At 59.4% G+C, this 10,791-nt stretch overlaps 1 protein-coding gene across 1 annotated transcript; it reads left to right on the forward strand.

Annotated features, from left to right (window-relative positions):
* Positions 1-6,425: 6,425 nt before the first annotated feature.
* Positions 6,426-8,950, forward strand: ARID5A (AT-rich interaction domain 5A). Its single transcript, XM_010728174.4, is given in 13 exon segments — positions 6,426-6,754; positions 6,756-6,778; positions 6,780-6,805; positions 6,917-6,969; positions 7,051-7,145; positions 7,234-7,381; positions 7,595-7,862; positions 7,865-8,056; positions 8,059-8,231; positions 8,234-8,333; positions 8,336-8,548; positions 8,551-8,703; positions 8,706-8,950. Coding segments are annotated over 13 exon segments (1,920 nt in total). The 5' UTR covers positions 6,426-6,523.
* The last annotated feature ends 1,841 nt before the right edge of the window (positions 8,951-10,791 follow it).

Genomic DNA, 10,791 nt, shown 5'->3' on the forward strand with positions numbered 1-10,791 from the left:
TCAGAGCAATGCCTGTGACACCACGGGTCCATGTCAGAGAGGGGCACTGTGAGCTCAGGGCAGAGGGGCTGACCCCAGCGCTCACGGAACCCCCCGCTGCCACTCTCGAGCTACCATGGCAGGTAAGGCAGCAGGCTCCTCTGCTCCTGGCACTGCGGCCCTCCAGGGGATCCCAGTGCCCCAGATCTCACCCAGCGTCCATTTGGGCATTTCCCCACAGAGAGAACCCTTCCACGCACGCTGACGGTGCTTCCGACACCCGACGCCGCTTTACGTGGATCCTTCGTGCCTCCACCGGCCACTGCTGCAATGCAGCCCAGCATTGGCGGAGCAGTGCCGGTGTCCTTCCAACCCCTCCACGTCCCCACTGTCACCTACATGGTGCCTCAGGCCTCTGTCTGGCCTGGGGTGCCGGGTGTCCAGGGACAGGGAGCGCAGCTGCCACCTGGGGGGATGCCCCCAGCCGTGGTTCAGCTGCCACCTGGGGGCATGTCCCCAACTGTGGTTCAGCTGCCACCTGGGGGCATGTCCTCAACTGTGGTTCAGTTGCCACCTGGGGTGATGCCTCTAATGATGGGTCAGCTGCCACCTGGGGGGATGCCCCCAGCCGTGGTTCAGTTGCCACCTGGGGGCATGTCCCCAGCTGTGCTTCAGCTGCCACCTGGGGGGATGCCCACAGTTGTCAGTCAGCTCCCAACTGGGGGGATGCCCCCAAACTTTGGTCAGCTGCCACCTGGGGGCAGCAGTTACCCCTGGTCACGCTCCTACCTGGAGAGATGAAGCCAGGTATGCCTGCCCCCCGCGCCCCTGCCCGCTGCTGGGAACATCCCCTGGTGGCAGGGACGCAGCAGCCCCAGCAACCGATGGAGCTGCGGCCTGGGGCTGTGTTGCACGGGGAGCCCCCGCAGCCCGCAGACAGCTGCCCGCCGCAGGGCCCCGACCGCCCCGGCCCCTCAACAGTCCTCCGAGGAGCTCCAGTGTGCCCCCGTCCCACCACGGCTCCGCTCACCTGCAGCACCGCAGCGCTGGAATCAGGTGGTGAGTTTGGCGGCTGCAGAGCGGGCGGCAGGCTGTCCGCACCGGGTGGCTGTGGGAAAGCTGCCATTGCCTCACTGGGGATGTTCTTGCTTTTCCAGCAGCGACAACGAGCTCAGACATCCAGGAGGACATCACTGACTTCAATGCCCTCCTGACTTGGATGAACAACGGTGAGTTTGGGGCAGCAGAGCTGGCGGGAGGGCGTTTGCCCCGAGCGGGTGTGGGAAAGCTGGCATTTCCCGCGTGGGGATTTTCTTCCTCTTCCAGAAGTGGCACCCAAAACAGAGGTCCCGGATGACGTCCCGGATGATACGCCGGACATGGATGAGCTCCTGGCTTGGATGAACAACGGTGAGTTTGGGGGCAGCAGAGCTGGCAGGGGTTGTCTGCACTCAGTGGGTGTGGGGAAGCTGGCATTACCCCTGTGGGGATTTTCTTCTTTTTCCAGAAGCGACATCCAACACAGAGATCCCGGACAACATCCCGGACATGGATGACCTGCTCACATGGCTGAACACCGGTGAGTTTGGGGCTGCAGAGCTGGCGGGGGAGGGTCTGCACTCAGTGCCTGCGGGAAGGCTGTCCTCACTCTTCTGGGGATGTTCTTGCTTTTTCAGAAAGGGCGAGTCCTCAGGAGGTCCCCCAGCAGAACCAGGACCCTGTTGAAACCGAAACAAAGGGGACCGAAGGTACTGACATTGCTGAAGAGGAAAGTCTTCACGATGAGCTGCTACCTGAACTGGACAGCCAGGAAAGGGCAGAGCTGCTGCGGTGGATCGATGCCACACAGCCACCGAGCCCAGACGTCCCCAGCAGCACAAAAACGTCACCATTCATCTCAGGGCTCCCTGACTTTCCCTGGGCCAGCAGGGAGCAAAACGGAGAGGCAGAGACTGAGGCCTGGATCAGCAGCGACCTGTTCTGCACACATCCATCGTGCTCCAGGCAGCTCCCCAGGCCGCTGCCCTGCATGCCTTTCCTGCTGCCCCGCAGCACATCACCAGAGCTGCCCATGCCGGCCCCCCTGGATGTCCCAGCACCTCCTTCGCCCCGCACAGCACATCTGATAGAAGAGGCGAAGCGGAAGCAGCCCCGGGTGGTTCTCACCCGCCTGGCACTGCCACCCGGCTGCATGTCCTGCCGTGTGCCAGACAACCACCACAATGACGATGACGGCACCGAGCCGGCCGAGTGCCCAGCGCCCGCCTGCACCACCAGCGGGCACCAGCAGTGCACTGGCAGCTTCCCAGCCAGGAAGAGGAAGCTGCCGCGTGGCCAGGACGCTCCAGGGCAGAAACGCCGGCGCTAGGCGAAGCTGGGTGGGCTCAGCACAAACGGGAGCCTCTGCAGAAACCGGCCCACCTGCTGCAGCAGGAGGCACGGCCACGGCCAGCAAATAAGGCTCCCTGTAGCCCTGGGCTCCTCGCCGGCCCTGCGGCACACAGAGCAGCAGCAGTGCTCCAGGGGCACCAGCACCGGCCCAGCCCTACCCCTCCAACCCTGGCTGTCCACCACCACCACCTTGAACTGGGACGATGTGGGACTCTATTAGATTTCATTATGTTACGGTATTTTATGTTATATTATCTTCAATTATATGAAATTACATTAAATTACTAAACGTTTCGTGTTCTCTTTGCTACATCTCTGCCTGCAGTCGTTCACGCAGCCTCAAAGCCCCCCCAAATCCCTACGCCCACCTCCAGGGATGTTGGTGTGGTTGCAGCAAGCAGAGAGCTGCAGCTCCGCCCGCACCTCCTCACTGATGTTCTCCATCACCATCGTGCTGCCAGTGCCCCGTGCCTTGTTTTGTGCCTGGGGAAGGAGATGGTCACGTACTGAGCATCGGGTGTGTTGAGCTGGGGGCACTGGGCAGGACTGGTGGCCCTGGGAGGCTGTTGAGGGCTGCAGAAAGGACTAGGGTGGCTCCAGGCTGCAATGGGAGGCACTGATTTTGGGATTCCAGGCAATGCTGGGAGGCAATGGGAGCTTATTGGGGAACTGCGAAGAGCACCAGGGGGCACTGGAGAGCTTTGGACAGCACTCGTGGGTTTGGGGAGGTTCAGGCAGTACCAGGCGGCCCATTTTAACCTCATTAACTTCCCATCTCACCCAAGGCATCGAACAATCCACTTTTTCCATGGGGGGAGACTTTCCCTTTGGGGTTGACATCCCCCAGTGCTGCTCAGCTCTACCCTGGGAGCTGTTTTTGATGCATCCCCACCCTGATGCCATCACTCAGTGACACATTTGTCACCAACAGACTCACCGTGGGTCCTGAGGAGGGGCAGGGGGTGGGTGGTGGCATCACTGGACATCACACAAGGAGAAACTGAGGCACAAGGAGGGCCAAGAGCTGCAGGGCAGAAGTTTTGGTAGAACTCACAGCGGGAGGGACGGGGATGGCTTTCGCTCTGAGTGCTGCTGAGTCAAAGCTGAGTGTTCCTTTCCTGGAACGAAAGGGTTAATGTCACCCTCAAAGTGTCCTCATCCGTCCCCCCACCCCCCCCAACCCCCCACTTCTCCCTCTCCTTTCCCCCTCCGGCTTTTGGGGAGTCTCACCCCCCAACTTCCTCTCATCCTGCAACCTTTGCCCCTTCCTTTTCTTGCCCCAAATGGGGAGAGGAGCAAAGGGTCCCCATGCCCCCCCATCCCCCCCTTCCAAGCTTCTGCTTTTTTGCCTTTTTGGCCCCAAATGAGTCACCAGGGGATTTTTTTTTTCGGGGCTCTCTCTCTGCTGAGCAGATTGGGGGTTCTCCGATGGGATGTTGAGGGCTTGGGCACCCATGGGTGCTACAGCAGCACCCAGTCATGCTGCTGTCCCCACTGTCCCCTATTTACAGGTGGTTCCAGATGGATAGGGACAGGGATGGACCTTAAAAAGTGGTCCCCAGAAGCAGAGTGATGCTGGGCACTCAGGATGACCTCAAGATCTATAGGGGGGGGAGGAGACACCAGTGGCTCCATTTGCCCCAGAGAGTCACCAGGAATGGGACAGGACACCAGGGACAAGGAATCAAGCTGGGGATAAATCCTAGGGATGCGTGGGGGGTGGAAAGGAACAGAGACCCACCAGCATCGGGACGTGGGGACACGACAGCAGTGATGTCCCCAAAGCCCTGGGGGGTCCGGAAAACCCAGCACAGTCATTCAGTGCTGTGCCCCAAAACTCCCTTAGGTTCCGGTAAGGAAAGAGTCAATGGCACACGCACGAGAGCAGCCACACACGCCACTTCCCTGAGTGGGGATGAGTCATCCTCAGCCTTCATCCCCAGCCCTGTAACACCGCACAGCACCGCGCTGTTCCTCCCAGCACCTCCTGAAGCGGTGAGTTTGGGGTCGGTGGGGGGTCACAGGGCACAATTGTCCCTTTATCCCGATGGCAGCTGGGTGACATCCCTCAGGGATGGGCACGGTGAGCTCAGGGGGGGTTCCAGCAATGCTACCAGCAGTCCGGAGTGAACCAACACCACGCTGTTATTGGGGTGGGCAGAGCGGGGAGCGGCTCCGTGCGCCTCTTTTGGGGTTTTTTTTGGGGGGTGGGGGGAGGAGTGGAGGGGTTGAGGTGATGTCAGGCGCTCGGAGCGCGGTTCGGATGACTTCACGCCTTACTCAGTGCCGGGCTGGCAGAGTTCCCGTGCTATTCCCGGCCGTGACGCGCAGCGCTGCGCCGTGCCGGGACGCGGCCGGGTGGGAATTGGGGAATTTGCAAATTGAGGCACTGAGGGCTGAGCGGCGGAGACGCGGCTGTTGTCTGCGTATCGTACAGGACAGGAGTTTGCTCGGCCCCATACAGTCCCGCTGCTGCCCGCTTCAGCGCACCGCTGCTTTCAATTGTTTGGCCCCAAAGTGAGCTTTTTTCGCCCCCAAAAAGCCCCGGACTGCGTGCTGGTTTCCTGCTTTTTTCGTAGAAAGGGAGGAAATCGCGTCAGCCCCGCAGATTGCAGTGCCGGGAACCGAGCGCGAGCCGGGGAACCACAGCCAGGCTTCACACCATGCGTGTGCCTCCATCTACCTGCAGCACACACCTGTGCTCGTACCCACGCAGGCACACAGCGCACGGACACGCTCGCACACGCGTGCTCAGCGTGGCACAACACAAACATCCCCACGGTGTGCAACGCACCGGGGCACGTACACAAACACGCGTGCACGTGATTGCGCACACAAGCCATGAATGCACAGTCGTAGCCATACACGCACGTGTCCCAAACACCCCCAAACCCCCCCCACTCCCCCTTGCACACGCCTGCATTCACACGCAGCGCCGATCAACCGCACGCACGTGGGCGGCGGCACTACAGCCCCCAGCATGCTTTTCGCCAAGGGGCGGGGCAAACGGTGCGCTGCCCAATAGGAGAAGGGGGCGTGGCGGCGGCGGCCAATAGGCGGCGGGGGGCGTGGCGGCGGGTGCAGAGGGACAGTCACATGGCGCGGCAGCGGGTGAGCGGCACCGGGCACGGGAAAGGGGGGGAAAAACGGGGGGGGGGGGAAGAGAAGGGAAACGGGACCCCCAGGGTTGCCCCCTTCTTTCTCAGCTTTTTGCGGAGAGACGGCTCTTGTTTTTATTTTTTAAAGCCTTTTCAGCGGCTTTTTCTCCCAAAGTTGGAATGGGCAGGGAGGGGCAAAGCGGAAGGCGGGGGGGGGGGATCCTAAAATTTGTTATTTTAAGGGAGGGGTCCTACAGTATTTTTAGGGTGGGCCCGCAGCACAGGAGACAGCAGGGCTTGAAGGATGGCGATTTCTCCTTACTTAGAAAGGGAGAGACGATTTGGGGGCAATCTGCCCCTTATTTTCCACCCGCAGGGCCCGTCCTAAAGGCGTAGAGGAGGGGGGGGGACACGCATGGAGGACAGCCAGGAGCAGCACGGGGGGGGCGAGGAGCCCCCCGCCAGCACCGAGCCCACGGTGAGTGCTTGGGGGAGAAGGGGGGGGACCCCATTTGGGGGAGGGTCCCCCCAATTTGGGGGGGAGCATCTCCAATTTGGGGGTGTCCTGATGGCTGGCGCAAGCCTCCCATCGTTTGAAGAAGGAGGGGGGCTGGGGGGTGGGGAGGAGTACTTCCCATCTTTGGGGAAAAAAGAGCCAATTTTGGGTGCCCACGTGGCTGCCAATAGCATTTTTGGGTTTCTCACACCGCTCCCCCCCCCGCTCGGGGGTTTATTTAAAAGAGGCTGGAAATAGTCGAGCCGTTAAAGCGCGGCGTCCGTCAGCAAGCGGTTCAAAAGAATAGAAAGAAGAAGAAAAAGGAGTGGGGAGGGGAGCAGCTGCTTTGCCCAAAAATAGCAACAAGTTTTATAACTCCGGAAAATGTAGAACAAACAAACGAGAAACATTTTTAGCTGAGAAAGGAGGCGGAGGGGGGGGGGGGGGGGGGGTTAGAGCAAGAATTTCTGCCCTTCTGTTTTCCTGGAAGCCGTTCCTCGTGTTCTCGCACGGCTCCGGAGCTTTGACCAACTTGGCCGCCTGCCCAGGCTGCTGAATAATGAAGGGAGAGCTGCACAAATGCCTCCAGGGTGGATGGGGGGGAGGGGGGAAGCTCCCAATCTGCCTCAGTTTCCCTCCTGGGCTCTTTCTGCCTCTCTGGGTCCCTCCTGATGGCTGCTGCATCCCCCCTTTTCCCCCCCAGGAGACACCAAGCCCTGAGCAGGCAAAGCCAGCAGATGCCAATGGTGAGAAAGAGGAGGAGGAGGCCTTCCTCGTCAGCCTCTACAAGTTTCATGAAGGAGAGGCACACACCCAATCCCACACCTCGGCTTCAAGCAGAGTACGTACCTGGGAGGAGCTTTTGGGATGGAGGAAGCTTTTGGGATGGAGGAGCTTTTGGATGGAGGAGCTGGAGTGCACATCATCTCGCTGAGTCCTTCCTTCTTTCCAGTTAACCTGTGGAAGATTTACAAAGCAGTGGAGAAGCTGGGAGCTTACGAGCTGGTAAGCAGGCAGCGTGCCCCATCCTACATGGCTCTGTGCTCCTGATTTGGGGAGGATTAACCCATCTTTGCCCCATCACAGGTAACAGGGAGACGGCTGTGGAAGAATGTGTATGATGAGCTGGGCAGCCCCGGCATGGGCACCAGCGCAGCCACCTGCACCCGGAGGTATGAGAGGTAGGGGAGAGGTACTGTGTGCCTCAGTTCCCCCCCCCCAAGGGGTTCGGTGGGGTTGGGGCTCAGTGCTGTGACTCCCACCCTGCAGGCTGGTCCTCCCGTATGTGCGGCACCTGAAGGGTGAGGACGACAAGCCGCTGCCTCCCAGCAAACCCCGCAAGCAGTACAAGGTTTCCAAGGGCACTGAGATGGGTGAGAAGAGCAGGAGGAGCAAGAAGGAAAAGGGTCGGGAGCAGGTGAGTGGCCATGGGGTGAAGTTTGGGAATGACCCCAGTCCCTGCTCAGCCTTCCTCCATCCATCCCCATCCTGGGCACGTGGCTGTGGAGTTCTGGGGAGGGTGAGGGCAAGATGAGCATGGAGAACTGAGCTTCTGGATGGGGAGGCAGGGGGATGGGCGGGTGCATAGCTCAGCCTGGCACCCACACCCCAAATTGGCTTTTGGTTGCAGGTGGCACCGGAGAAGGCAAAAACTGAAGTGGCAGCCACCCCTAGAGCCAGCAAGGAGGACCCAACAGAGGCCCAGGAGCAAGGCCAGCCAGCAGAGGGACGCACCAGCCCCACGGCCCCGACCCAGCCCTTCTGAGGGTGTCCCAGCACCTGCCGAGCCCATGCTGAAGCCTACAAACGCCTTTTCTCCAGCTTTTACTCCAAAGGCAACCACCCCATCATGTCTCCGCTGGCCAAGAAGAAGCTGCTGGCCCAGGTGAGCAAGGCAGAGTCCTGCACTGCCTCAAACGCCACTGCCTGGAGGGCAGGGAGGTGGCGAGCAGCACTCCCCAACCCAGAGCCCAGCCAGCCAGCTGTCAGCCCTCACCTCAAGGAGCAGAGGAGCCGGAGACACAAGGATTGAAGGACACACCGCGGGGAGGCCGGAGCGAGGCAGGACCCATCCCCACTGCATCCCCTGGAGGACGGACAGACAGCCTTACCCAAGAGCTGAGGACGGGGGCCCTGCACCCGCTGTCTTCACTGGCTTCTTCCACGCGTATCGCAACGAGGTGCTGAAGCCCATCAGCTGTCACCCCTTTGGGGGATATTTCTCCAACTTGAAGGATTTCTTGGAACCACAACCTGAGGACACGGAGGCTGGCCGGGAGCAGCCCAAGACCTGCGGAGCAAAGCGTGGAGCAGGGAGAGCCCGCAGCCGGCCGCCTTCGCTGCCGTCAAAGCCTGCTGGGTGCCCCCTGGGCCGGCTTCGCCCCACTGACACAGAGCCCCACAGCACCCACAGCCAAACGGAGCCGGGACGAGGAGGCTTTGGGCCCGCAGGTTGTTTCTCCCTTTCTCCACGAAACTGAAGGCAGGGACAAGGGCGCTGGCTCGCCCAGGAGCCATCAAGGATTGGCCAAACCCAAAGCCATCATTCCTGGACCCGGCTACGCCGCTCCGCTCACCTCAGTGCCTCAGCCCCAGATGTTTACAAGGGAGCGATGCTGCGCTTCCCGGTGAACTTCAGCAACCCTCTGGAGCACCTGAAAAACCAGGCAGCCCCACCAGTGCCGTCTCTCTCCATCAACCCCTTCATCATCCCTGCTTTCCCCAGCCCTGTGATAGCCACCTTGTGCAGCCCTCCGACCCCAGGCACTACCCGACGTCCTACGAGGGCTCACTGCAGCACCGGCTCTACCCCACAGCGACTTGGCACAGCCAGCACACCTACAGCACCCCACACACCTCTGCTTTCCACCGTAACACCAAGCTGCTGTCCTGCTCTGGATCAGCCTCGGCCCCACAGAGAGGCAGGCAGCGGGATGCCGCAGCACTGGGATGCCATCAGAGCTGCTGTGTCTCGTGGCAAAGATGAGCTGGACCATGTCATTTTTAAAAAATAATAAGGGAGCAAAATGAGTTGCAGAGGTTTTCTTGCTAGAAATGCTGTGTCCCCATGCAGTTTTGTGCAGCCAACGCAGCCAGGCAGTGGATGTTCCCACCTCACCATGCTGTGTCCAGGATGCCCTGCAGCTCCCTGGCACACAGCCCTTCCTCCCTCCTACAAAACAATGCCATTTTAGTTCTGAAGGATGTTGCCTTATAGCAGGAGCTCCTAAGGTTATAAGGGGCTCAGGGGGGCAGCAAGCATCCACGGGCAGCACGCTGGCTCCTCCAAAATGGGTGCTGGAGGGCAGCATCCAAAATAAACCTCACTGGATGGTCCCAGCTGGTGGTGTTTGAGGTGTGCTTGATTGCTGGGATTAGGGCTAGGTTGTGGGGGAAAGCCAGCCTCACCCTAGCAGGTATGCTTCCTGACCTGGGAGCAAGCTGAGACCCACCTCTGGCTTTTTTCTGCATTGTTTCTGGCACCATTTTCCCAGCCTCAGGGGTTCACAGCTGTTTCCTGGAGCATCCACGTGTCCAAGAGTGGGTGCCACAGCCTGAGAGCACAGCGCAGCGATGGCATGGAGAAGCCTCCTGGACCTGGAACCCACCACAGATGGACAGACAGCACCTGGGATGTGATCTGTGGAGAGAAGAGCAGCACTCTTGGTGGCAGCCAGGTGACCCAGGAGAACTCCTGAGGACTCTGCAAACCAGCACAGACCTGCAGAGCATGACTCCAGCTGCTTTTTGCCTCCGCAAGCTCCCACTGAGCCACTGCAAATGACCCAAAGCCTTTGCTGCAGCCTCAGGACTTATTTCTCTTGTGCCAGCTGCTCCTCACAACTGGGGTGTGTCCTGGGCACCCTGCTATGAGCTGTTAAATGGAAGGGGCAAAGAGATGCTCGTCCCTAAAGGGGCACTTGCTCATCCCCAAAAAGTGAAAAGAAACACAGCAGGCGCAGGGGCAAATCAGCTTTGAAGGACCACTTCTGCTGTTTCCATGGAAAGGAAAGGAATTGGGATAGAAAGAAGAAAAAGAGAATTACCCCCACTTAGCACCGGTCACTCTAAGGTGCTTTAAGGGTTAGACTTGGTGAGAAGAGTTCTCACTGCTGCTGAAATAGGTCAGACCAGCTTTCTAAAGCATCACAGACCCACCCAGTTCTGCACCTTCCAGTGTGGACATCAGAAAGGGATTAAATGTGCTGCAGTGTCCTGGCACGTTGTGCCCCAAGAGCCCTGCCACTAAAATGCATACAAGTGACACCAGTTTGTGAGTGAGGATGTGGTTACAGGGCTCAAGTTGTCCCTCAGAGACTGTGAGTAAGGGTGTGAGAGCAAGATGGGAGATGCCACAACCTAAGGGTATCTCAGCCTTACAGAGAAATTGTGACTACACAACTAGGAGATAAAACTGGGCTGCTTAAGAACGCTGCACATCAACAGTTGACCCTCACCTTTATGAGCCAGGCACACGCTGATGTCCACAGCTCCCTCAGATGCTAGAGTAAAGCTTAAGCTCACCCAGGCTGTGTCTTTCCCTGATCTGCTCCCTTCCACAGTGCAAGCTGGCAAAGCTGGGCACACAGCCACCTCTTACCTCCTGAGCAGGCTGCAGTGTCCTTCAACTCAGGTGCAGGGCAGGAAGGAAGCTGAGACCTGGTCAGTTCCTTGCTGCTCACTCCCATCAGAAAGGCCCACACCCTCCTTGGGAAGCACAAAGCCATCTGGGGGAAAAAAAGAAAGCAGGAACAGATCATGCAGGTGGTTGTCACCCAGCAGAAAGCCAGATCCTTCAGTCTGTTATCTGCTCCTCTTTTTAGTCTG

Source organism: Meleagris gallopavo, chromosome 24 (genome assembly GCF_905368555.1).
Source record: "Meleagris gallopavo chromosome 24, MGAL_WU_HG_1.1, whole genome shotgun sequence".
NCBI lineage: Eukaryota > Metazoa > Chordata > Aves > Galliformes > Phasianidae > Meleagris > Meleagris gallopavo.